This window comes from Tenrec ecaudatus, chromosome 3 (genome assembly GCF_050624435.1).
Source record: "Tenrec ecaudatus isolate mTenEca1 chromosome 3, mTenEca1.hap1, whole genome shotgun sequence".
Taxonomy (NCBI): domain Eukaryota; kingdom Metazoa; phylum Chordata; class Mammalia; order Afrosoricida; family Tenrecidae; genus Tenrec; species Tenrec ecaudatus.
Genome location: NC_134532.1, coordinates 153,729,474 through 153,756,504, shown reverse-complemented (window position 1 = coordinate 153,756,504; position 27,031 = coordinate 153,729,474). Strand labels below are relative to the sequence as shown.

The 27,031-nt window shown below is 42.3% G+C and overlaps 1 protein-coding gene across 10 annotated transcripts in view; it reads left to right on the top strand.

Annotated features, from left to right (window-relative positions):
- RUFY3 (RUN and FYVE domain containing 3) overlaps positions 1 to 26,814 on the top strand; it is a 96,938-nt gene extending 70,124 nt beyond the window's left edge. For 3 of the 10 annotated variants that reach the window (XM_075544229.1, XM_075544231.1, XM_075544232.1), the window contains 14 exons: positions 3,513 to 3,636; positions 4,872 to 4,933; positions 6,162 to 6,227; positions 8,023 to 8,092; positions 8,992 to 9,084; positions 10,355 to 10,438; positions 13,387 to 13,554; positions 14,217 to 14,314; positions 18,330 to 18,449; positions 19,613 to 19,703; positions 21,020 to 21,081; positions 23,306 to 23,333; positions 24,119 to 24,190; positions 26,451 to 26,814. In XM_075544229.1, the coding sequence (XP_075400344.1) occupies positions 3,513 to 3,636; positions 4,872 to 4,933; positions 6,162 to 6,227; positions 8,023 to 8,092; positions 8,992 to 9,084; positions 10,355 to 10,438; positions 13,387 to 13,554; positions 14,217 to 14,314; positions 18,330 to 18,449; positions 19,613 to 19,703; positions 21,020 to 21,081; positions 23,306 to 23,333; positions 24,119 to 24,190; positions 26,451 to 26,594 (1,282 nt within the window). In that variant the 3' untranslated portion in view covers positions 26,595 to 26,814. The other 7 variants (XM_075544234.1, XM_075544236.1, XM_075544237.1 and 4 more) reach the window with 5 other exon arrangements.
- Positions 26,815 to 27,031: the final 217 nt, after the last annotated feature.

Below are 27,031 nucleotides of genomic sequence, written 5' to 3'. Positions count from 1 at the left end.
CTGCAACTTTATTTATACTGGCTAACCTGCATAGATAATGCTTCAAAGCTACAGTAGTTTTACAAAACGGGGACTTGGTGATAGAAACAAATCTGGAGATTGCATGATAGAATTTTGCAAAACCAATGACTAGTTCAAAGCAAATAACTTTTTAAACAACACAAAAGGCACCTATAGACATGGGCTTCCCCATATGGAATACATAGACATCAAATTTGACTATGTCTGCTGGAGGACAAGATGGAGAAACTCAGTACCAGTAGCTAAAAGCAGACCAAGGACTGACTGACACAGGCCATTTTGCCAAAAGACCCGATGAGCTATGAGAGCACATCAAGACCATCATTGATGAAGAAGCGAGAGACCATTAACAAGACGGGAAAAGAAGAAAAGATCGAAATGGGTTTCAGAAATGACTCTTAATCTTGGAGTCGCTAAAGCAAATGGAAGAAAGAAGGAAGTGAAGGAACTGAATAGAAAATGTGAAATGGCAGCTTGTGAAGACAAAGTCAAATAATGTAACAAATTGTGCAAGGACCTGGAATTCGAAAACCATAAGGGAAGAACATGCACAGCCTATCTGAAACTGAAAGAACTCAAGAAAAATTCAAGCCTTGAGTTGTAATATCGAAAGATTTTATAGGCAAAATATTGAATAATGAAAGAAGATCAGAAGCGACAGAAAGAATACACAGAGTCACTGTAACAAAAATTGCTGGTCATCATCCTACCATTTCAGGAGGCAGCACATCAGGAAGAACCAGCGATGCTGAAGGAAGAAGTCCAAACTGCACTGAATGTATTAACCAAAAACAAGGCTCCAGGGATTGGTGGGATACCCATTTAAATGTTTCAGCAAGCCGAGGAATCACTGGAAGCACTCACTCATCTATGCCAGGAAATTTGGAAGACTGTTTCTTGGCCAACTGACTGTAAGAGATCCATATTTGTACCCATTCCAAAGAAAGGTGACTCAACAGAATGCTCAAACTATAGAACAATACCATTGATATTACATGCCAGTAAACTTTTGCTTAAAATTATCCAATGAAACAGAGGAAAGAACTCGGAGGCAAAGGACATTTATAGAGATCTACATACAGGCATGTACATATTTAAATACATTTATGTATAATGATAGGGGAATATATATATATATAAGTATTAAGGAAGCAGACAGACATTGGGCCTCTACTCAAGTACTCCCTCAACATAGCACTTTGTTCTAATAACCCAACATTCTGTGATGCTCACCTTCCCTACACGATCGTTGAAGACAAAATGTGTGCACAGCAAAGGTGGTGAAGAAAGCTGATGGTGCCCAGCTATCAAAAGATATAGCATCTGAGGTCTTAGGCTTGAAGATAAACAAGCAGCCATCTAGCTGAGAAGCAACAAAGCCCACATGGACGAAGCACACCAGCCTGTGTAATCATGAAGTATTGATGGGATTCATGTATCAGGCATCAAGACCCAGAACAAAAAATCATATCGATGTAAATGAGGGAGGGCAGAGTGGAAACCTAAAGCCCATCTGTAGACAATTGGACATCCCCTTACAGAAGGGTCACAAGGAAGAGACGAGTCAGTGAGGGTGCAGTGTAGCACCGACGAAACACAACTTTCCTCTAGTTCTTTAATACTTCCTCTCCCACCCCACCCCCTACCCCACCACCATTATCATGACCCCAATTCTACCTTACAAATCTGCCTAGACCAACGCACGTACACTAATACAGATAAGAGCCTGCAACATAGGGAGTCCAGGACAGAAAAACCCTTCAGGACAAACAATGAGAGTAGCCATACCAGGAGGCTAGAGGGAAGGAGGAGAAAGGACGAACAACAGAAAGGTGGATGAAGTGAGATAGCAGTTGGTGCAAGACATGAAAAAATAATAATTTATAAATTATCAAAGGTTCATGAGGGAGGGGGAAAAAGCTGATACCAAGGGCTCAGGTAGAAAGTAAATGTTTAGAAAATGATGATAGCAAATATGTACAAATGTGCTTGACACACTGGATGTATGTATGGATTGTGATAAGATTATAAGAGCCCCAAATAAAATGATTTAAAAATAAATAAATAAGTACATACATACATACCACACAAAAAAAGATTATCCAACAACAGTTGCAGCAGTACATTGAGAAGTAGCTGCCAGAGGTTCAGGCTGGTTTCAGAAGAGGACATGGAACAGGGATTTCATTGCTGATGTCAGATGGATCTTGTCTTAAAGCAGAGAAGACCAGAAAGATGTGTACTTGTGCATCATTGACTCTGCAAAGGCACTTGACTGTGTGGACCATAATAAACTGTGGATGACCTTGATAAGAACGCTTCATTGTGCCCCTGAGGAACTTGTACGTCGATCAAACAGAACAAAGGAATACTGCATGGTTTCAATCAGAAAAGGTGTGTGACAGGGTTGTAGCCTTTCACCCTACTTGTGTTCAGTTTGTATGCTGAGCAAATTATCAGAGAAGCTGGGTTATTTGAAAAAAAGTGTGACATCAGGATTAGAGGAAGGCTTGTTAGCAGCATGTGATATGCAGATGACGCCACTGTGCTTGCTGAAAGTGAGGCGGACTTGAAGCCCTCGATGAGGAGGATGGCAGCCTGCTGTATGGATGACAACTCCGTGTAAGGAAGACCCAAATCCTGACCACTGGACCAATAAGTAAAATCACAATAAGCGGAGAAAAGGTTGAAGTTGTCAAGGGTTTTGCTTTGTTTGGATCCACAATCAGTGCTCACGGAAGCAGCAGACGAGTTCTATGACTGTTCAATCCATCTGTAGCTGGGAACGCCATTGAAACCTGCTCAGCATCATAGCAACTTGCAAACCTCCACTGAAAAGGGGGCTGTGCAGGAAGTGCTTTCGCCAGGCATGAAGGGATCTCCAAGGTGTCGTGGACTGCTGCAGGTGGAATTGCAGTGTTCCTCTGTGCTTCTTTTTACTTACCGGCTTTTTTCTTCCTATAATTTAACATCATTTTATTAAATAATAAAAGAAAATAATACTTTAACATTATAAAATTACATTCAGCCTTTTAGACAGCTTTTCTAATTAGTCAAATGTGAATGTATTTAAATTAACACTTCATACTGCCAAAGTTAGTTGACTGTATTAATAAAATATGGTATTAAATAGAATTTTAGAATTAAACAAATTAGGAAAAACGGCAAATTTTTAAAAACTAACAAAGAACATATTCAAAAGATATAAAAGATTACAAAATTCTAGGGCACATAACACTATAAATATGTGAAAACATGAACAGAAATACCATTCTGATATCTTTTATCCAGACTATCCATTGTGTAGAAAAATCTGTTCTTGTATTAATAGCTAAAGTATTTATCCAAGCCATTCTTTTTTTTAACATTTCCACTATTATCAAAGATGACAGTCATATTCAACAAGGAGGCAGGTGTTTTCCTGCGTGTCTCTTGTTTACATTAGTGGATGACTAAGGCATTACTACTACTATAGAGGATTTGTCTTTCAGCGAATTCTATGAACCCAATGCCCTCATGATGGAAGAAGAAGGAGCCATAATTGCTGGTCTCTTGGTGGGTCTGAATGTCATTGATGCCAATTTCTGTATGAAAGGAGAAGATTTGGACTCTCAGGTATGGGAAAGATAGTTACCCAGCGTGCCACTCGAAATGCTGTTATTATCAGAATTTGCATTGATATGGCCCTGACAACCCAGTTGGGGGCCAGGTGGTAGATTGTGACTATTAAATAGGATTTCTTATCATTTTGACATGAATATGAAAATTTTGGTTGTTTTTTGTTCAACTTGGCTTACAGTGTATGTATATATTTTAAACTCCTGTCTTTTCTATGATCCCTGTAAAATGCATAGGCTAAGATATATGCAAAGCCTGAGATACTTGAATATGCTTATATACTACGTATTGTGCTAAATACTAAAAGTCAGTACTGTCTACTAGTTGAGAATAAACCCCCTCTTTTCTAGCTGAGTGGGTTTTCAGAATGACAAGTAAGTGCATGTAATACTTTTAGAACAGGGCCCAACATAGACTGGTTGCCCAATAAAAAAAGCTCCTGTTTCTCTTGTGAGTATTTCTCACCCTTTCTGTATGAAATACTGCAATAAGTTTCTGCTACATTTTACTCTATGAAAGTGAAATGCGGTGTTTTGATCTGTATTGTTTTTGTAGTTTAATTTCTGAAAGTTATTCATAAAAGTGCATTTAATCACTAAGCGGAAAACATGCAAGAAGCCAAAGAGAAAGGAACTTAAGGTCTTCTCTGTATTTAGATTCTAAAATAGGGAGCTGATATCAAGGGCTCAAGTGGGAAGAAAATGCTTTGAAAATAATGATGGCGGCATATGTGCAAATGTGCTTGACACACTGGATGAATGTATGGATTGTGATAAGAGCTGTAAGAGCCCCCAATAAGAGTAATTAAAAAAAATTCTGTTGATCGTTTGCCTTAGCTGTGCTCTATTCCTATTGACTTTTAATTTTTGGTTTGAATTTATTCCTAATCTTTGTTCATTCTTTGAGTTGTTGTTAATTGGGAGCTAATACAGATATCATACCATTCCATAGTTCAGTCACATCAAGTAATATTGTACAATTGCTACCACAATCGGTTGCAAAACATTCTCTTCATGAACTCTTTGACATCAGCTCCCCATTACCCACCCCCCAACTGTATCCCTTAAAACCTTTGTTAATTCTTGATTATGCTAAAAGTAAAAGGATTTTAAATCACAAATGTGTAGAACTTTCACTAGTATAGTACTGTTTTGAGTGCCTAAAAATAGATACGTATGCAATGCCTGGGAAAATGTCTAATTTTCTCTTCAATTGTGAAATTCTCTGTGTAGGTTGGAGTTATAGATTTTTCGATGTACCTCAAGGATGGGAACGGCAGCAAGGGGAGCGAAGGGTACGTACAAAGAAAAGTAGCTTCCTCTGATGTCTTCAGGGATATTGATACTGCTTTAACTGGTTCAAAGATTCTGTTGATAAACATTTAAGTTTTGCCAAAAGTATCTGACTACTGAGCCTAAAATGAAAATCTTCACATTCAAATTAAAAGCTTCAGAACCATAAATAAGAGCGCTTAGAGACGACAAATGCAATATATCCATTGTAAACTTAGCAGTTGAAAGCATAATTGGTTTGCTGTTTTTAACATTTGGTCATTGAACTAGAAATGGTATAATTTGGTCTTCTTTCTTTTTTGGTACTTGTTTGGGTAAGTGGCCTGGATTTTTGTCTTTCGTTTTTTAAATGTCTGGCTAGTGAACATTTATGTGTTATAGATCATCTGGTTCTGGTTCTAAAAGTAAATCTATTTTCCACCATTTATTTTCTTAAGTAATAAAAAACACTTGAGCCTTTTGAAGACTTCTTTGCTATTCACTTTGAAATGCCATTTTCACTTAAAAACAAGCATATACCATTTGAGAACAACTATATTAGGCTAGAGTTCCAATGACCAGTGGAAAGTGGTGGCTGTAAATCATTGTTACCCAAAGTAAGCCCTGGGGGACACTGGAATGATCCCAAATCAGACCAGACTCTGCCATGGGGTCAAGGCCAACGTCCAACAACCCTAATGCACAGAGTCAAACTGCCTGAGTTTCTGAGAGTGGAAAGCCCAGTTTTCTCCCAAGGAGTATTTGGTGGTTTCAGACAGCTGACCTTGCAGTTAGCAGGCCAAAGTGTAACCACAGTGCCACCAGGGCTTCCAGGAGGCTATTGTACCAAAGTTTCCAATCGCCAGGGAGGTACTGAGTACGTTTTTTCTGAAAAGGAAGGAGTGGTAGGCCAAATAAGTTTGAGAACCTATTCTATACATAATGTTTGTGGGAAATGGAATTAAAACATAATAGAATATTTTTATGAACTTCTTGAGACACCTTATTCTAAAGCAAGAAGACACTGCTTACCTTTTAAGTGCCTTTATTATATTGTAATTGTTATTTCTATGTGACGTTATAAGACATGTAAGTTTGTAAACATTCTCTAAGCCTTCAAGTCTTAGAGGCTTATGCATCAAGTCTGCCTTCTGGTTTAGTGTTACCTGTGACACTGTGTTTTCTGTTTTATGAAAATAGGCAGAGGGGATTTTTACGTTTCTAATATTAACTATGTTTTCTTTTTCCTAGAGATGGTCAAATTACTGCAATTCTGGACCAGAAGAACTATGTAGAAGAACTCAATAGACATCTAAAGTAAAGAATGATTAAATAACATTACTGGGGCTTTGGTTGGGGATGAGCGAAAGCTTAAAACAACAGGCAGTGAGGATACATTCAGGCAATATTCAACCGGCAGACCTAGCACTCCTGCATGGCCCGGGCTGCACTCTGCACAGAGTAGATAAAGGGCGTTTAACTGTTCTGGTCTCCTCTGGTGAAGGCACTGTAAGATTAACATGCAATTATAATGTTGGCGACCAAGTTAATAATTCACTTAATTATTAAAAATAGGTGACATAAACAGTTGCCAGGCCTTCTTGGTTCTAAAGGTTCAGCCACAAATTTCAGGACTGACCCTGGACAAAACATTTAGCACCTTAATAACTTTTGATAAGCATCTCGCTCTGGTTCCATGCATTTCTTATTATAAATTGAATTGATAATGTTAGTCTACTGTCTTCACCATGACTGCAAAGAATTTCCAAAATGCACACTATCAAGACTGTCCAGACATGAATCACTTTTCTTTCTCTGAAGGAGAGCTGTCCATAAGTAGCTGACAGGCACGGGTACTTTGGATGGTCTTAACTCTTGTGTAAATAAGCTACTGCTGGTTAATTCAGAAAAAAAGTTAATTTGTCCACTATTCATCATTTTGTTTGTAGTTCTCTTGTGAAAGTAATTTTAAACTAAGACCTATAATATATTATGGAGCCATGGTGGCACTGTGAGTAGGCAATGGGCTGTTAACTACAAGGTCTGTGGTTCAACCCACGAGCCATTCCATGGGAGAAATATGAGGCTGTCTGCTCCTGTGAAGATTTACAGTCTCAGAAATCCTGCATAGGGTTTCTATGAGTTGGCGTTGACTTGATAGCAGTAGATGGAGTGAATAATATGCATATGTAAATCAATATAAAGCCTTCGTATCCTGATTTCAGCTAGAAAAGTACAAAGTCAGTGCATTTTTCTCTGAGGACCAAGGGTTAAGTAAACGTAGATAGGAGCTGGAGGCACAGGGAATCCAGGGAGGATGATCCCTTCAGGACCAGCTGTATGAGTGGCAATACTGGGAGGATAAAGGGTGAGTGGGTTGGAAAGAGGGAACCGATTACAAGGATCTACATGTGACCTCCTCCCTGGGGGACAGACAACAGAAAAGTGGGTGAAGGGAGACTTTGGACAGGGCAAGATATGACAAAATAATTTCTAAATTATCGAGGGCTCATGAGGGAGAGGGGAGCGGGGAAGGAGGGGAAAAATGAGAACCTGATGCCAAGGGCTTAATTGGAGAGCAAATGTTTTGAGAATGATGAGGACAATGAATGTACAAATGTGCTTTACACAATTGATGTATCTATGGATTGTGATAAGAGTTGTATGAGTTCCTAATAAAATGATTAAAACAAAAAGAAATGTTAAGTAGACAAAAAGATGGTTATAATTAACAATGAAATATGAACATGACACTATTATTTAACCTTTTTATGTCTCAATTTATCTGTAATTGGAGAGCCATAACACAGGATTTTTTAGATGAATGGTGTGTAGCAAGAAATCATTTAAGCTATTATTATTTTATATAATTAAATCTTAACCTGTAGTAGTTTCATTTCTCTGGATAAATAATTACTGAATATACACTTCATTGCCAAAGATGCAGCAGCTAATAAGATAGACACAGCTTCTTGTCAGCTGTCTCTAGAGCTCACACGTCTTTCAGGAGCTGGGGACATAAGAGAAATGATAAATATAATGAGTGTTTAAAATGGAGTACTGAGGATATTGCTCTGTTATAAATGAAGATTTTTTTCCCTACTCTTAACAGTGCTACTGTAAACAATCTTCAGGCAAAGGTAGATGCACTAGAAAAATCTAATACAAAACTGACAGAAGAGGTGAGTGCTTTGGAAATTTTCTTTGACCTGCTTTCAGAATTTCCATTTTAATACAATAATAGATACTATTAGAGCCAATTATTCCTAGGAAATGTTGGAATAGAAGGACCAGACTTTTCGAGGCATATGGCTACACAGTTATTTACAGCCATGTGACATCGAACTTCATATTTATCTATGATCCCATAAGACTATGAAGTTCAGATCAGAGAATGGGACATAGCAGACAAACAAAACAGCTTCCCCCATGCAGTACTTCTATATGATGGCTCTTATATGCACAGTGATAGCACTACCAGGTATACAATGTAACCCATAAAAGATAGGTCTCGCTGCTGGTCATAACACCAACTTTTCTTACTTACAAATAAAAGGTTAATGGTATAACAATTTATACTTCAACTCACAGCCAGCAGCCTCCAAGGTCAAATGACATGACTTGGTTCATACCTTCTACTAAGTCTGGACTTGATCCCACCTTCATCCTCTCCATGAGTGTAACAGAGAACTTCTTCGGAAGTAACACGAGAGCCACAGACAGAGTCCAGAGTTATAATACAGCATGGCGAGAAGGGCCAGATTAATTTACTACATCTCGTTTGGGTACATCAGCTGCTTTGGGGGGGTGGGGGGGAAGCATCTGTTGAGATCATCATTATGTTTATGTTTCGTTTTTTATCTAACCTATTCTTAAAAGATTTTCCAAAATTTCTCTGTAAAAGTTTTTCTTTTCCTTTGTAAAAACATTTCTATGGGGTTTATCGATAGCTTTCTTTCCTTTTAAGAATATCCAAACCTGAAATTATCTTGCAGGTCATAAATTATTTTACACTTATTTTATACTGTATATTTATTAACCCCTTAATAAAAGGACTTCAATATTTTTGTGTGATTAATAGCTTGCAGTTGCAAACAACAGGATTATTACCTTGCAAGAAGAAATGGAACGCGTGAAAGAGGAAAGCTCCTACATGTTGGAATCCAATCGGAAGGTTAATATCACGGTATTTACAAAGTATTCATAGAGAGCATATCAAAATGTTAGCACTATCCACGTACTTGATTTTATGCACTAAGGATGTGCACTGAACTTCAATGTCATGCTCGTTATATTAAATATGCCATCATTTTTAGACCATGTAAGCTTTTGCTTTGTAAAAAAATGACATTTATCTGATACTACTGGAAGGTGCCATATAGTTTCTAAGAATAATTCAACCCCTTAAAGCACAAAACATTTTCTTGAACAATAAACTTTTTGTGATTTCATACATATTACACAATTTCAACCCTTAATTGGAAGGTGTATTGTTGCCCTTCATGACTGAAGTTCAGCATTGTCAGCACCAGTAACCCTGTGTGAAATGACCATGGAGCTGCTTCTGAAATCGATCGTGCTTCTGGCATCTCTGTTTAGAGCAGTGCTCAGCCTTCCGAATGCTGCGGCCCTTTCATGTTGTGGTGACCTCACCACCCCCAACTATAAAATTACTTTTGTTTTCACTTCATAACTGTAATTTAGCTATTGTTATGAATTGGGCGACACCTATGAAAGGGTTATTCGACCCCCCAAAGGGGTCGCGACCCACAGGTTGAGAACTGCTGGTAGGATAGCCCCAGCATGCTGTGGGCGTTTTTAGATTGCGTTTCTGCCTTGTAGGCGCTCACTGATGCCTCACTTCTTGCTAATGCAGCGTTGTTTCTCCAGAAAGATAACCATCCCTACGCCCTTCTCTCTTAATACGTTTCAACCCCTTGGCCTAGGTCTACTAGATAGCAGCCATTGCTAGCGCTGCGGTGCAGTAAGAGTCGTCACCAGGCTGTGAAGGAGACGAAAGCACTGCTCAGCACCTTCCATAGTTGCCTTGGGAAGACTACTGTGGCGGCTCAGGTTTCTGGCTCCATCCTTTGAGCGCACATCCCTCTGGGCCAGGCCAGGTGTGAGGGCTCTGGAGGAGGAATAGAGTACCACTTGACCCTTTGACCTCATTCACTTTCTACAGTGAATGCATCCTCTTTTTAGAGGCTGATCTTTAAAACTTCTAGCTCCCAATTTGGTCTTTTCTCTTAGGATTTTAAACAAAGTGGCAAGAAATTCCTTATTCAACTAAAGAATATATTTACATTTACGAGACGTCTTTAATTTCTTGGTCTTCTTTTATTATCGTACCTACTTAGGCACGGTCATGTTTCCTTACTATAGCAGGACTGTCAACTAACACAGAATTCTTAAACGTGTGTTCTTTTGTGGATCTTTTCAAGGGTCCTAAGCAAGACAAAACTTCAGAAGGGCAAGCCCTGAGTGACGCAAGGAAGCACTTAAAGGAGGAAACACAATTACGACTGGTAATCTTTGCTCCGTTCTAAATGGTTCAGGAACCCATTACAAGGGAACAGCGCGTTTGCAGGGTTTGTCTTACAGACCACGACCAGGAATATCTGTACTGCTCTAAACATTGTGTGTGTGCGCGTGTGTGTGTTTACATGTTGTAGACTTGGTGGTATTTTAATCTGTTTCTTTCTCCCTCTCATACTTTTTCAGTTTATTTGTTTATTTATTTGCCTTCCCCTTAACCCAGGTTAGTACCTTGTACTTCTAGTTAGTAATCCATCCTTCTTCCCCTCCTCCAGATTTTGATGGCCCTGTAGAACTGCTTCTCACTCTTTTTAACTCATATTTTCGATATTGCTTTTCTCTATGTATTTTCTGAGTATTCTAAACAGCCAGTAAGATTCTGCCAGTCTTTATTGTTTTGCTTTATACTTTGTGTTTTGGAACATTAGGTATATACAGTCTACTTTTTCACTGTGCATCTGCCCTCCCCTGCAAAGATTCTGATATGTACCCTTGTAAGGAACGGCTGCTTTTCTTTAGTGCTAAAGAACTGAACGCTGGGATTTTTTTAAGCTGTTTACTCTAGATTTATTCTTGTTCTTAGACATAAATAGAAAAATGTATCATCCAGGATGAGTGTTATGGTATTTTTAGAAGGTATATATGAATTTATACTGAAGAATGATATTCCTATGTGTAATGATTTCTTGTGTAATAATTCTTTCCAGGCTAGTTCTAGGAGGTGGAGATTAAAGATGTTCTAAATGCCCACTTTGTCCAAGATGCTGTAGTGCTCTGCTCCCCACTCCCCCAGGGCATTCACTCACACCCTGAAGGTGCTGTCCACTGCAGCATCGCAGAGACGCCCACAGCATCACAGAAATGGCTCACATGGTTGCGAGGGCTGTTAAGTCACAAACCTGAAGGTCAGGCAGAGGCGAGCCAAATGCAGGGATCAGACCAGAAGCAAAATATGTCTGAAAGTCAAAACAGGTCTTCTATCAACTCTCAGTTGGGAACCGAGGTCACAAAGGGAAGGCCTTGGTGAAGGGACGGTTCCTCTGGCAGCAGATCTTACGCCCAGGGCACACTTGCGTTAGACCCTGCAGTGATGAGGGATGAAGCTACGTCCCACCTTTGTCCTCCAAGATCAGATGCGATCCGGCCGTGGGCACCACCTTCATCTGCTAACATAGAACTCCCATCAAAATGGGATTACCATAATCGCGTTATGGTTGTTAGGTGCCACTGAGTCAATCCTGACCCGTAGGGAGCCGGTGTGCGCACGACAGAATGAAGCTCTGTCCGCTGCTGCACCCCCTCGTCAGTGCCCAGCCACTGTGTTGGTCCATGGTGAGGACCATCCTCGCTTCCACTGCCCTTCTCCTTCGCCCAGGCATTTCCTCCTCCAGGGACTGAGCTCTCCTGGCACAGCCATGAGGCCAGGATCGAGAGGCCATCACAAAAGGGATTGGGGCCAGAAGGGCTCTCTTAGTAATTGAGTACAGCTCCTCCGAGGAGAGGTTTGATCTACACAGCTGTGTGCGTTACTCCTGCTAGCCTCGTCCCCGGATAGAGGAACCCTGGGCGGGTAGAGCTTGCAAGTTCGGCGGCAATCTGAAAGGCCAGCAGTTCAAAACATCCAACCCCTCCGCGCGAGAAAGAGTTAGAGTCTCGGAAACTCGCAGAGGCCGCTCGGCTCTGTCCCGTGTGATCACTGTGAGTCCGCCGTGACTCAGTGGCAGTGAGTTGAGTACTGGTGTATGGTAGTACAAACAGTTTAGCACTCAGCTCCTAACCTAAAAATAGGCCGTTGTGGCGACCTAAAGCCCCTCAGTAGAAAGGTGGTGTACTTCTGAAAAGCCACGGCCACCGAGAAGCCAAGAGCACAGTGGCTTAGTGTACCCACCCTTCCTGCAGTTCGGGTGCTATGACAAACAGACCATCTCAGAGTAGGGACAAGCCTGAAAATAAGGGGGGACTTAATTTATTATAAAAATTAACAGTGTATGGAACAGAATCTCCGGTTTTTGAAAAGGCACCATTTTAACAACCCTGAAAATTGTGCCTTCGATACATTTGTAAATTAGATCAGAAATACTTCACGTAGGCGGTCTGAGAAATGATACATGGCACATTTTAATACGCAGCATGATTTCTGTCATGATAGCCATGTACAAAGAAGTGTCTCGAGTAGCGCATGATAAAATCTCTTCTATAAAATGTTCTACATCCATCTATTAGAATAAAGTAAATGTTTTTTAAGAAAGAATCCAAGCAGTAGGCAGGTCCTAGGTGTGCTGTGGGCACCAAGTAGGCACCGAAAAATCTCAGGTCTTTGTTTGTCCAGCCACACATAATTATCCAAAGCATGTTGCTGGAGCACAGAATATCCTTATCAATAAAGAACAGGTTTTCATAAAGCAGAAAACCTCCTTATTCAGAAAGTCTTAAAGAAAAACTAAAGGAGTTCTGCACTCAGTAAACATAAAAATTTCATTTAACTATGTTAACCATGGCCAGTAATTGAGATGTTAGTCTAGTAACCCAAAGCACTTTCAGAGTTTCTTAAGGTCTTGCATATATTACCTGCATCCAAATTTAAGAGAGCTGGTTGACTATTATCGTACTTTGTTTAGGTATTTCTATAATAGCACATAACATCCCTTACATTAATAAGCTCTGATGAGATGCCTCAAGTACGTGCATATTTTAGACGTATTTGATAGTGCTGTCTTTGGCCCAGCACGTTTATGAGATTTGTTTTCTAAAGGTGCAAATGCTATTGGAAGTCTGTTGACTGCTTTTCTTGTTAATGTTTCTGCAAACTAATGCTTGCCGATAGCGCTTCACTAGCATATTCAGTGAAGAGTGTTTGTTCCACTCTTTACTGTGAATTGTTACAGTTTGTACTTGGTTCAGGAAAGAGAGTAAGCCGTTTGTTTGCCTGTGGGGGCAGGACGTTGAAAAAGAACTTGAGATTCAGATCGGGATGCGACAGGAGATGGAGATGGCCATGAAGATGCTGGAGAAGGATGTCTGTGAGAAGCAGGACGCCCTGGTGTCTCTGCGGCAGCAGCTGGACGATCTCAGAGCTCTCAAGCATGAACTTGCCTTTAAGCTGCAGGTAGGGCAACTGTGAGGAGCAGACTTGCTGGCTCTAACATTGGGGTAGGGTTGGAGGGCAGTGGGGGCTCCTGAAGAAGCACACTTTAAATAAATGCAAGAGGAATTTATGGCTAAAAAGCCATTTGAGAAACCAGACTATCATCGGGTCCTGCATAACTCTTCTGGAAAGCTGTAACCATTTTTCAAGTTATAATGGGGGAAGAGAGGCTTTTTTATCAGAGAATTTCTCCTTTCCTGCCTCACACGCCAGCTGAATCCTACAAAACCGAACCCAACCCATTGCCATTGACCCTAGCTAGGTAGGGTTCCAGATTGTAAATCTTGATAGCAGACAGCTTTAAGGGAGCTTCAAAAAATTCTTGGGAAAGATCTATTATCTTTTCATTCTATATTTCTACAAATTTGTGAAAACCCCAAATATACATCATTACATTTTATACTGAAATAAAATAAACTAATGAGCCTTTGGTGTTGATTTTTATAAGGCTGCATGTACCTAAAATTAATTTTAAACAAATGGTGTTTTGGTTTTTCTCCATTTGGGAGTCAACTGACACACATACACAAGCATTTCTGTTTCTCACTTAATGCTAAGTTCAAAAGATCTAGGTGATGTATTTCAGAATTTTGTATAGATCATTGTATTCTTTCCTATAACAGAGTTCAGACTTAGGAGTAAAGCAGAAAAGTGAATTAAACAGTCGCTTGGAAGAGAAGACTAACCAGATGGCTGCGACCATTAAGCAGCTGGAGCAAAGGTACAAACGTGCTGTTTCTCTAATGAGGAGTCGGGGTGAAAAGAATGTGACATGCATTTGGTAAAATGGGCCAAAATTATTTGCTGCTTGAACACATGCTGGTAGAAAGAAGAAAATAAGTTAAATTTGAAATGTTTTTCTATGATGTCACTGAAAATTTTTAAAGAAATGCCGGCTTTTCATGACTGTTTTGTAAAGAACTTTAACTCTTTTACTTAACCCTATTTCTGAAACTTGGAATGTTGGAGGAAGGATATTTAAAACAAGAATGGACTTTGCAGGAACCTGGAGATTTGTGTCTGTGAGTCTGAGGCTCCTGCCCATTGCTGCAGTCTAACGGCTGTGGTACTAGGTGGGATATGGGGGCCCAGGATCTGCTGTGGATCTTTTCTCCCTGCTCCACCCTTTCCTTTCTGTGCTTTCAGCTCCCTGGGGTGTCTACTTTCTCTGGAGGCCTTAGGTGATTTGCACTGTCACCTCTCACCCAGAACTCTTGCATCTGCGTTTCCCTTGTCCTGACCGTCGGCCAGATACTTGTCACAATTCACTATGTCCAAAGCAAATCCTCTCCCACGCTACTCTGTTGGTTTTCTTGCTTTTCCGCTTTCCTAAACCCACCTTTTTCTTCCTGGTGACTCAGCTGTCGAGGAAAAGACGGAGACTTCCAAGACTGAGAGAAACCTGGCATCTTATGCCAGCCTGTATTGCCACCTTTAATACCCACTGGTCACCGTTTGTTTCTTTGTTCGTTTGTTTGCATTTGAGCAGAATTAAACTACTTTCATTGGTACCTGGACATTTTTCCCCTACTTTCCCCATTCAGGACTTTCCTAATAATTCCACTGATTAGAAACCCCCTTCTATTCCCCACTCGTGAACTGTGTACGTACATTTCTCACACTCAGACTCGGACACCACCTCCTCCAAGCGTTCACCGACTCCTCTTTCCCAGCGTTGAGTCCTTGCTGTCTTAATGCCCCCACTCAGCCCTTCTCCTCCTCATCTCACAGCCTTCTCCGGGCGAGTCCAGGGCCCTTGAGGGTACTGGAGTATGAGTTGAGGTCCCCGCATTGGCCCTGTCATGGTGGCAGGAGCATACAAAGCATGTGGTGACTACATCAATGAATGAATAATGTATTTTATTGAGATTATTCTTATACATATGGATGCTGATTACAAACTAATAAGCATGTATCTCTGGTTTGGATAATAAATGAAAAAGTATGACTCTACCTAGGAAGGAGACTTATGTAAGAAAATAATGTACTTGCTCATAGATACTGCGTTTATGATTTAACAAGTCAGTTGGAAATTGTGCTTTTGCCATGTATCAAGTTCGTTTTCGGTGATTTTTTTTAATTGGCATTTAAAGCAAACAGAACTAAAGCAATTACTTATTTCATTGAGTATTATGTAGCTGACTTGGTGTCTTGCTATTTTTGTCTTTCTTTTTTGTCCATTTTCTCACCCCTCTATCACTCCTTTTTTGTTTTGATTTTATTAATTTAGTGAAAAGGATTTGGTGAAACAGGCAAAAACCTTAAATAGTGCAGCAAATAAACTGATCCCCAAACATCACTAGGCTTTTTTCAGTTGGGCATTGCAAGTCCACTATCACGACTTAATTATAAAAGGAAGAAACCTGAAAATTAATTATGTTTAAGCTCTGGTTCTAGAAAATGTCACTGAAAGTTGACTTGGAACTTGCTGGACTTTAACCCACCAGTTGGATATGTAGATTGGGTTTTGTTTGTTTCATTGGTTTTCTTTCTTTTTTCATTTGTCTCCCCAGAATTAGAAAATTTGATCTGAGCACCCTGACTAAATGCCATATAGACAATGTGAAATTATTTCTCAGCTGACCAATCAATCAATCATGGGAGAGAAAAGAAAGAAAGACAGAAAAACACCTGAAGAATTGCAGTCCTGAGTAGATTTCTTGAGGCCCTTACAACTCAGTCCTGACAATATCAAATTCTAGGTGCGCTCGTAGTTCATGACTCTTATCAGTCCACCGGTTCAACCAGTGCAAGGTACTGAGCTCGAGGTGAATACCCTGTGAACGTGGACTCTTCTAAAGTAGGTCTGTGTGTCTTAGGCATTACCTCTTTCCTTTGTTACATAGGTTGATTCCCAAGCCTAGGATTTAGCACTTCATGCCCCGACACTTTTATTCTCAGTAGCCAAGATTGCTTGCAACTTTTTTTCTTAGTGACTTGAGGAAAAAGCAACACAACGACAATAATAACCCCACAGCTTTACATTTATTTAAAGTACGCAAAGTTAGTGCCTAGGTAACTTATGATCGCATAATAATGTGGCACATGTGTAAACCTTACTATTTCCATCTTCTGCCTCTGCTCTTTTTATTTTTCTGTACTTCTTTCTGTTCAGATAGCTCAGAGAGTACAAAAATGAATAAAAACACTCCTTTACATAAAGACTATCCATTTCAAAATCTATTTTGTTCTTCCTATTGCGTTAAAGAGAGCAGGGCCGAGACATGGGTAATGGCTTCCTGCCTGTCAGCCTTGCCGGCAACTTTTATTTAAGAGTTTCTGTTACTGTCTTTTTTCATTTCTGGGGAACAAATCATAATCTGATTATTAGAAATGCATTTCAAAATAGATAAATGGTAAACTTGTACCTTTATTATTAATTAGTCTAAAAAGTCAAGATTTCCCTTAGATACCTACAAGCAATATTAGCAGGGCTTCTTTTTCTAAGTGACTCTAAATCTAACCCTTTCTAAGCTTTAGGTTGTAAATAAACCCTTCACATACTTTGATTATTTTTAACAACTTCACTGGGGGGCCGGCTGGGTTGCCACAGCCTTCGTGCCCTTTAAAACGTCTTGGCAAAACACTTGCTTTTTCTCTCGTTCTGGTGTGACTTGCAGCATTTCCGCTGCTTCGATGGGGCGAAGGTAACCCCTTGGCTTCACCTGTCACCTGCTTGGCAGAACAGAACAAGAGCAAGGTGGGTTCGTGTGTGCTTTCTTACCGGCCTCGCACAGCTCGAACCCAAGTCAAGGCAGAGAACATAATGTGCAGACCGAGTGTATGGGAGATCGTAGGCTCTTGAGTTGGTTTGTTTGTTTTTTTAGTTCTGATAACTTTGCACCGATGCAATTGTACCTCTTCTTGCATTCATACTACATCAGCTAATGAGCTGCCTTTCTGTGAGCATTTGGATAGAATGCTCAAACACCAAAATGCAACTTCAGAAATGAAAGTCTGCGCATCGCATGCCTCCACGTCCAGTTAAAGACAGCGCAGCTGTCCCACTCTCTAGAGCAGCCTTAGGGGGGCAACGCCGTAGGAGATGCGGGAAGCCGCCCCTCAGACTCGTCCAGGGCCCGTGCTCAGGAATCCTGTACAGGCCCAGCTCCACCTAGTCTGTCCACCTAGTCACGCTCCGCACGGCCAACCTGGCCCAGGTTTCCCGTATCTGATAACCCAGAGCCTCGGGTGAGGATTAATGTATCGTGCCCGACGAGTTACTACCTGTGGTGTAGGGAAAGGATCAGAGAAATGTTCTGATTCCGCATGTGAGAAGGCAGCTGCCCATTTGCAAGTTCTAGTTCATGAGTGGAGGACAGAAATGGAAAGTCTCAAGCCTGTTAGGAAATAACAAGCCAAAAATAAAGTGGATTTAACTTAATTGCTGTGTCCTTGAGGTTGGCTTTGGATGTGGACTTTCTAAAACGTGATGTTTTCTTGTTTATCATCTAATGGCTGTAAACTGTAGTGCTAGAATAACAGTAATAAAAAAATTGGAAAATCAGCTGTTCTTCTGCCTGGTTCACCTTCATCTTGCTTATCCTTTGAATGTTTCCTCCTCGTCCTGCTCCACCCCACCCCTTCATCATTTCTGCCCCGTAGTCTTCCAGGATTTTTCTGTCTGTCTCTCCTAACCTCCTTCCTTGGGTTGTTTTACTTTATGTTGTGAGCTTGGTCTTCCTCCCCACCATGGCTTTTGTTTTTTATCACAAGTTCATGTGGCTCACATCCAGATTGCGCCAGGCTGAGCGAGGCCGCCAGTCTGCTGAGTTGGACACCCGGCTCTTCAAGCAGGACTTCGGAGACAAGATCAACAGTCTGCAGCTGGAGCTGGACACGCTCACCAGGCAGCGGTGAAGATTGGGCAGCTCCGCTGGCAGGGTGGTGGTCCTGGGTGATGCCGGCCGCTAGACAAAGTCGGGGAGAGTCCCAGGGCCGGCAGCCATCTCAGAGATTAGCAGTGACCCTTTTCTGGAGTTAGAATTCAGAAACCTCCCGTGTACCCACATGCCCCAGATCTCATCAGTCACCAATCAGTGGCTTTGTGCTGTGCGCCAGATGTTTGCGGAGCATCTCTCATGCATCCTCTCCTAACGCCCTCACCTCAGCTGTATTACTGGGTGATACTATTGTCCCCACCTTCACATGAAACTCTGGTTTCACTGCACTCCCTGTCCGAGTCCATTCTGACCCATAGCGAGCCCATCTATAAGACAGAGCAGAGAGAGTAGAAACCCTCATCTTGCTCCACAGAGGGGCTGGTGGTTTCAAACTGCTAATCTTGAGGTTAGCAGCATGACTCTTAGCCCACTATGCCACCAAGACTCTCTAAATTAAGGTTTAGAGTGGTTAGATTTCTCAGTATTCACACAGTTAAGCTAATAAAGGGATGCTCTAGTTTGAGGATTATATCTCAAATGAGATTCACTTTCATGCTGAAACTACTGACTTCAAACAAACAGGCCTTTGTGTTGATAGCCGGGGTTGAATGCATAACTGGAAAGAGAGACCAGCTAATGTACACAAAATGGGGCTATAGGGTTAGTACTTTTAAAATCTATCTTGCTGAAAATTTGTAAATACTGCCTTTCAGTTACAGTAACCTGGCATTTAGTTGAAAGCAACTCTATTAATAGTTGATATAGGAATATAAAATCTTCTGCCTTTAAGTGGCAACTCTTAAGCACTATGAGACCCTAGAGTGATTCTTAATCATTCAAGAAAGATTTAGCATGTTTTGTATATTTTAGCATTAAGCTATTGGGCTTATCTTATTGTACTTTAATGTTTAATTATATTGTATTTTAATGCTTTTAATTTTGGATTTCTGTATATCTGGTAACTTATTAATCAAGTATAAAAAAATACTTAAACAGGTGTGGGGGGGAGGGGCAAAAAAAAAGAAAAAATTTTTTAAAAAAATACTTAAACTTTAAGAAAAGGAATTGGCATTCTTTAGAGAATATGAGTCTAGAAAATACGAATTTTCACCCTTTAACTCTTCCATCTACTCCAGGAACCAGCTTGAGTTGGAACTAAAACAGGAAAGAAGGTTACAAAGTAGAAACCTTCCAGGAAAGGGTCCCCAGAAGACAGAGCCTCAAATGGTAACACTTGTTGTCCCCTTGCTCATTTCCTCTGACTTCATTTTCAGACACAGACCCCCCCAGTGTGCTTCTGTGGGGCACATCCCCCATTGCCTTGGCCTTCAGTTCTAGAGCCGCAGCCCCGAAATGGAGAGCACTCCTGGGAGGCAGGCTGGGGTCTGAGTTGGCCCTGCCTTCTCTCTCTAGCTTGATTCCATTGGGAAAGGGGAATTTTAAGAGCCATGATTTTCCTGGCCCTTTTATCCCTTTTGATTTGTTAAGGAGGATTACCTGTGGTATCCTTGGGGGGGGGGGTCGGGGAGTGTGTTTCTTAGGCTCGTGCTGACTGAAATATTTAATTCTGGGATATAATAATCCCTCCCAATCCTTAGTTCCTCCACAGCAGAATGTTCACATTCTCTTTTTATTCCATTTTTTTTCCATGAACACTTTGAAGCCCCTCATAGTGCATTGACAAACCTCCCTTTCATGACCCTTGAGAGGACATTGGAGGACACACATTCCACCCTTAGAAGCAGCTGGGCAGGCGGCAACCACAGAAAATGTATCCAGCAAGACAGGGTTTAGGGGATTAGAGTCTTACGTGCAGAGAACACCCTGCGTTTGTAGGCTATAGCAGTTGGTGTGCCAATGGGACATCTCATTGACAGATTGTCCGCGGGGTCACACAGTCTGCTGGGCGTGACCTCGGCCGTGTACACTTTGATCACCTTTTCAGAATTTTACCTAAGGGAGTGGAATTATTTCTTCTAGGAAGTAACTAACATCTTGAGCCCTTTATCTGCAATTAAATGGGGCTAATTCTAAATTTTGCTTAATCTCAGGAATTAAAATGATCTACTCCAAAAATGCTTTGTCTGTTAGAGTAATTTATTAAAAAAAAGTAACTACTTGGTGTAGAGAATGAAGAAACAGCCTTGAAAGTTAGATCTCTATGTCAGACAGAATGATAATAATTTATAAATTTATAAATTACCAAGGGCTCATGGTAGGGCATGATGGGGAGGGAGGGTGGGGGGAGAGGAGGAGCTGGTACCAAGGGCTCAAGTAGAAAGCAAATGTTGTGAGAATGGTGAGGGCAACGAATGTACAAATGTGCTTGACACAATGGATGGAGGTTTGGATTGTGCTAAGACTTGTACGAGCCCCCAATGAAATGATTTATTTAAAAAAATAAAGAAAGAAAGTTAGATCTGTGATTTTTATAAAAGCTCCTTAGCTGTATACCCAAACATACCACACAGCAGAAACTGCGTGCAACATCACCATTGTTTAACATTCCGAGTAAGTAGTAAATCGGGCTGTTCTTTTTGCAGGATGGGAAGCACAAAGCTCAGGAAAATGCTCACCGGGAAACGCCCCTTGAAGGAAGCCACAGGTCCAGTATAACGGAGCTCTGGAGCTCTCTGCCGTGGGTGGGGAACGGGGCGTTCGAGGTTGCTTAGCCCTGACACAGACCAGACACTGACTGCTGTGACGTTAGCACGATGCCAGGAAAAAGGGCATTTGAAGGGAGTGTGACTAAATAACAAAGCAGTTAACACAGATCACGCCAAACTTATTGATCCCTTCTACAGAAGGCGTAATCCCTCTGTCATTCCAATTCTTCCCTGATCCATATCCAAGCTCAGATTATCACTTAAGATATTATTATTATTCTTTACTAGATTGGATTGTAGCTTGCAAAAGGGACCGCAATCTCAAGTAGGATTTCAGAGAAATTTGATTAAGTCTTAAAATGGACAATGACCTCATTCAGATAAGGGAGGTCATTAGTCCAAGGTCATAATGGCATCCAAGGATTCTCAGTCAGGATGCTTGTTGAATAAGGCATGGAGCAAAGGAAACCATCTCAAATTCATATTTGGCGGCAGATCAATGTATCACAGTTAAAGGTGGGACTCAGAAGCAGGAACGGGACCATGATTAGGATGTGTAATTATGTTAGATAGAATTGCTTACAAGATTGGTCCAGGGCCTTTCAACCAAAACTGTCAGGGCATGACTGATAGGACATGACTCATAACCACGTGATCCCCTCTACTTCCCCAGTGTAGTGATGTCCATCTAGGTCACACCAAGGCAAAGCCCCTAAAAGAGACTGGCCCTCCCTTGGCTGGCTGGAGGGGGGGTGGAGGGGCTTCTATTGTCAAAGCCCTCTGCCTGAGGGCAGTGTTATCTGCATCCTGGGAAAGATCCGAAGGAATTCAGTGGAGACTTAATCTACAGTGTAGAGACTGCAAATGGATTTGGGGCTGTCACTGTCAGCCAGAGCCTTCTGCAAACCAAGTTCTCAGAAGTTAAGCTCTAATAAAATTGGTATTCCAAAAGACAGACCCCACAGTTCTTAAGTGTACAGAACCCTTTCTTCAGTGTCCTTGCGTCTGCCTTGATTTCACCTCCGTGCCTGTGAAAAGCAGCCGCCCATCAAGTACCTCCTCTCCTGTCCCGTCTCTTCTCTCTCAAGCTCTCTCTCCACTTCACTCGGTTCCTTATTCCTATTTGCATAAAGTCTGCTTTGGGGAAGTTCACCGTGTCAGTTGTTTTAGCAGGCAGCAAATGTTGCATGGTGCTGCTGCATTGAAAAATAAAGGAGGTTAAAAAAAAAAGAAAACTAAAGGAGGTTAATAATGTTTAGGAAAGCGAGGTTTTGAGAAAACTGGACAGTAAACATTTTTAACACCTGCCCCTGCCCAGGATTTGACGCCTTAAGAATGAGGGATTCACTGCTGGAGAAGAAAACTCACACCGTCTCACGTGTGTGCAGGCTGATTGTGCAGGATCAGGGTCCCCCACTTCCCAGAAAGTAGGGCGTCCCAATGAGACCTTTCAAAGACCAAAATGAAGTGAAGAAGAAATTATGGTTAATTTCTATGGGAAACTTTTTGCACCTTCCCAGACCCCAAAATATAGCCTCCTAAATCACACCAGATAACACAAAAACCTAAAATAACAGCAGGGTTTCAAAGCAATTCCTCTGGTTCTCCTCCCAGCTGGGAATTTGCATTTTCACCCCAGACCATACTGAGTCAGAATGCACACTGACACCCAAGTCGATGCGTGCACAGGAGTCCCCTGGGGATCTTGTTCAAACGCACCGTCTGATTCCGTCCACAGCTGGGTAGAAAGGCAAACTCAGCAAGGGGCTGAACCCGAGCCAGAATTCAAGGCCTTGGTTCCCAGCACGGCGGCCTGATGTCTGAGATGCCGGCGGCCGTCTCCAGGGAAGAGCAGGGAGAGTCCAGCCATATCGCTGCTCGGGGTGCCTGCAGATGTTGAACACGAGTTCCACTGTTGCCACGTTTCATAAAAGCCAAAATCCTCCTCAGATTTCTTTTGGTTAGTAAAAATAGCTACGAATGTCAGGCTCATAAAAGCAAAGGAGTGCTGGTAGAGGTGTGCGTTGAGCTGCTAACTGCAAGTCAGCAGTTCAGATCCACCAGCCATCAGAGGGGAGAAAGATGAGACTGTCTACTCCATGCAGTCTCAGAAGCCCATAGGCGCAGGTCCCCTCTGCCCTCTAAGGCCTCTATGAATCGAGATGGAATCATGGAAATGCAGTAACTGAACTGCTTGTCACTGTTTCTACTTCTCTGTTTTAGGCTGCAGTCTCACTACGGGGATCCAAAGGTAAACAAACCTACTGTTCCAAACACCTTGTACAGAGTGTGAAGTTGGCTGGATCTTGCATAGCCAGTAAACAGGGCGAAGGTGGGGAGTGGGGGGAGGTGGGCGAAAGCCAGGTCTTTGCTTACTGCCCTTTCACCAGGGTGCTAACGAGCCTACAGCTCTCACCTCTGAACAACTTCCCAAGGAAACAGCTGTCCCCACTCCTCACGTGGGACCTCACAGAGCTCTCTTTGCCCCCTTTGCCTTGCTTTCCCCGGACAGCAACTGGAGAAGGTGAAAAAGCCAAAAAAGCTTTCTGATGACTGGGAAGTAAAAAAGTAAATGGTAAAACCGGCTTTGCAAGTAGCATATAGTGTCTGCCAGTCCCGTGAGAAAGATGCTGTTCGCTCCTCTGTCTGAGCCCCGCGCAATGTGCTTGCTTGGTAGGCTATCAAGTGGAGTCTTGTGCTGTCCGTCCCCCATAGAGTGGAAAGTGAAACCGGAGGGAGAGCACCATTTCTCTTTTTATTACAGTTTAAACTTTCCACTTGCTATTTCTGTATGCTTTCGCTTTCTTTTTGTAAATAAAAGTTGCATTTTATTTTACTATAAAAATTAAAAGAACGGTGGAACAATCATGATAGGATCATAAGTTGCACCAAGGTGCTGGGATTATGTGTAATTCCTTTCTTTCCTATCTAGGTAACCGGGTGTGCTGTTGTTAAGCATGTAGCTTATATGCGTACTCTGAAAGTACTCATGTTTCTGGGGCCACGGGGAACTAACTGGCTGCCTGTGTGGTTTAGGATGCACCTCTCCTGTCTGAAAAGCCGCAGGTGTGTCATCTCTGCCAGGAAGATGGTGGCAGCGTGAAAAAGGTAACTGTGGTGAGACTTGAGCAGCTTCTTCACAGAGAGGTCCAGTATTACCCTGTCCCTTTCGGGGACAACAGACTTCCCCGGTGTAGCTCACGGTCTTCCCAGGGCAGAGCAGGGAGACAAGCAGAGAGAGGGGTTCTCTGTGCTGGTGGCACAGTCATGAAGGAAATAGGCCAAGTCCCTGTTTTTAGAAAGTTCATGACCTTTGTGTCATGTATGTCATCAGTGTGTAGGCTCTGAGAAATGAAGTACATTCCCATGCTACACAAGCAGTAAGTGGGAAAGCCAGGATTCCAACCTGACTTTGTCTTCAATGTGGAGGCTTCTTCCGGTGCCCCCGTCCAGCTTACAACACAGAAGACAGGTTTGGGGAAGGAGGTGCTTTTTTTAGTTCCTGGGGGAACTCACCTCTGGAAGAAAAGGAAGCTGTCCCCGCTAGACCGCTTATTTGCCCCACGAATGTTGACATGGGTGCCTTCCCAGTCTGTTATCTGAGAAGCAAGCAGAAATGGAAGCAGGCCTTTGGAAAGAATACTTTCCTTTGGTAACTGGACCTGTGAGATGCTTACCAAAGTCCCCTTCAGCATCTAGGTGCATCCTCATCATAAACGAGGGGGCTTCACAAAGCTCCTGGAAAAGTAGGATAAGGGATAATGAAACTTCCCCATGGGCTTTTTGAAGCCCGCTCAATTTGTTGTTGGGTGCCGGGACACAGTCCCGACTCATAGTGACTCTGTGTACAACAGAGCGAAGCGCTGCCCGGTGCTATGCCATCCTCCCGGCTGGTGCTGTGTTTGAGCCCATTGTTCCGCCACTATGTGAGCCCCTCTCACTGGGGATTTCCTTTTTGATTGCTGACTTCCTGCGTTACCAAGCGTGATGTCCTTCTCTAGGGATTGGCTGCCTGCAACATGTCCATGTAAGTGAGACACAAGCTAGCCATCCTCACGCTAAGGATTATATAGTGGATGCTTAACAGACCACTGAGGATAGGAGAATACCTGCCTAGGAAAACAGGAGATGTGCCCCAATTCCACACTACAGTTCCAACTACAATTTGTGAGCAGGCTGGATTTTAACAAGCACAACTTTACGAAATTGAAAGCTGTTAATAATATGGTGGGCAGCAGTTGAACCCGCCAGCTGATCCCCTGGAGAAAGAGGCTTCCTCCGCCCATAACAAGCTCCTGTCGTAGGAATACAAAGGAGCAGTGCTCCTCTGCCCACAGGATCACTGAGCTGGAATCGACTCGTGGCAATGTGTTCTGTGGTTCTGGCCCGCCAGTCACCCTGCCATGATGCTCTCCCAGCACTCCTGAAGATTCTAAAGACTCAAACGGCCGCTTTCCTTAGTATCAGCATAAAGGAAGCCGAGTGCTCCTGCTACAGGGCACAGGCTCATAGAGGAGCAAGACAGGAACACAGTGAGCATATTAGGACTTGTGCTTGCAGTTCATACACAGCAGATGTTCTCATCGTGGGCTAGCCACTGCTAGGTCAGAGTAGGTGCAGACACTTGAAAACTCCTTGTAGCCCTGTTACTGTTGACTGCCATCCATTGCCCACCACGGAGACCCCGTGCACTATGGCATAGGGCCATTGTGACCCAGAATATGTTCACCGGCTGAGATTTTGCAAGTAAGATTACCAGGCTTTTCTTTCTAGTCTGTCTTGGTCTGGAAGCACCTGCTGAAACCTATTCAGCATGAAAACAATACCAAAGCCTCCACTGACAATGGTGGCTGCACTTAAGACGCTGAGCCAGCAATCGCCAACACGGAAGGCAGAAATTCTGCCCTTGAACTACCACTGCCTCATATTTAGAATTAGTTCAAATTAAAAATGAATCTAGCCTTGGTGGCACCGTGGACCAAGCATTGGGCTGCAACCCATAAGATAGAACATTTAAACCCACCCGTCCCTTCGCAGGAGGAAGAGGAGGCTGTCAGAATCTCCTCAATGGCAGTGTGTGTGTGTGTGTGTGTGTGTGTGTGTGTGTGTGTGTGTTTTCCCCTAGTAAGTACAGGAAAACAGAATATGCAATGAATTCCATAGGCAAATAAGTCGTGGAATGTCTGTTCTCAATTCTGGCTGCTTTTCTTCCTCTAAATCTGTCTGGTTGGACGCTATCTGGTACATAGCAAACAGGCCATCCTTGATGAGACATTGAGCGTTTACCATGTTTTCACGCCTGTAGCTCATGCCTCTCTCTCCCTGGCTCCTCTGCTCGTCCCCACCTTTCTTCCTCTTCTCCTTGTAGAATGAGTGTAAGAACTGCAAAAGAACCTTCTGCGAAGCCTGTTCGACTCATGAACTGCCTCTCCCTTCAAGTATCCAACCCGAGCGAGTGTGCAATCCCTGCCACAGGCGTCTGATGAAGCAATATTCCACCAGCCCGTCATAAGACAGGAGCCAGACCTACCTGGACCAGGACTTTCATGCAGGCCTGGCGTCTGCGTAAATATCATACAAGATATCATGACTCCCTAGAGGCCAATCCTTGGAGTCAAGGTAGAGAGGAATTATTTTAATGCATCAGCTCCAGGGAGAAAGAGCAGCAGTTGGGGATGCTGGAAGATTTGCTTGTTTTTTCTAATGACTATGAATAAAAATTTCTCAGTTGAGCCTTTCTCTTTTAAATGTAAATAACCCAACTTGGAAGGGTTTTCTGTGTAGCATATCATTGGAAGGGCTGTTCATTGTACAACTAGTGCTAGTACTTGGGGAGATGTAATAGAAAGGAACGAGAGAGGTCTATGCAGTTAAGAAGAAAAAGGAAATTGATCATCTCCCTGTTACATTTATATATTCAGAGGGGAACGATTAATGTTAACTGAGATC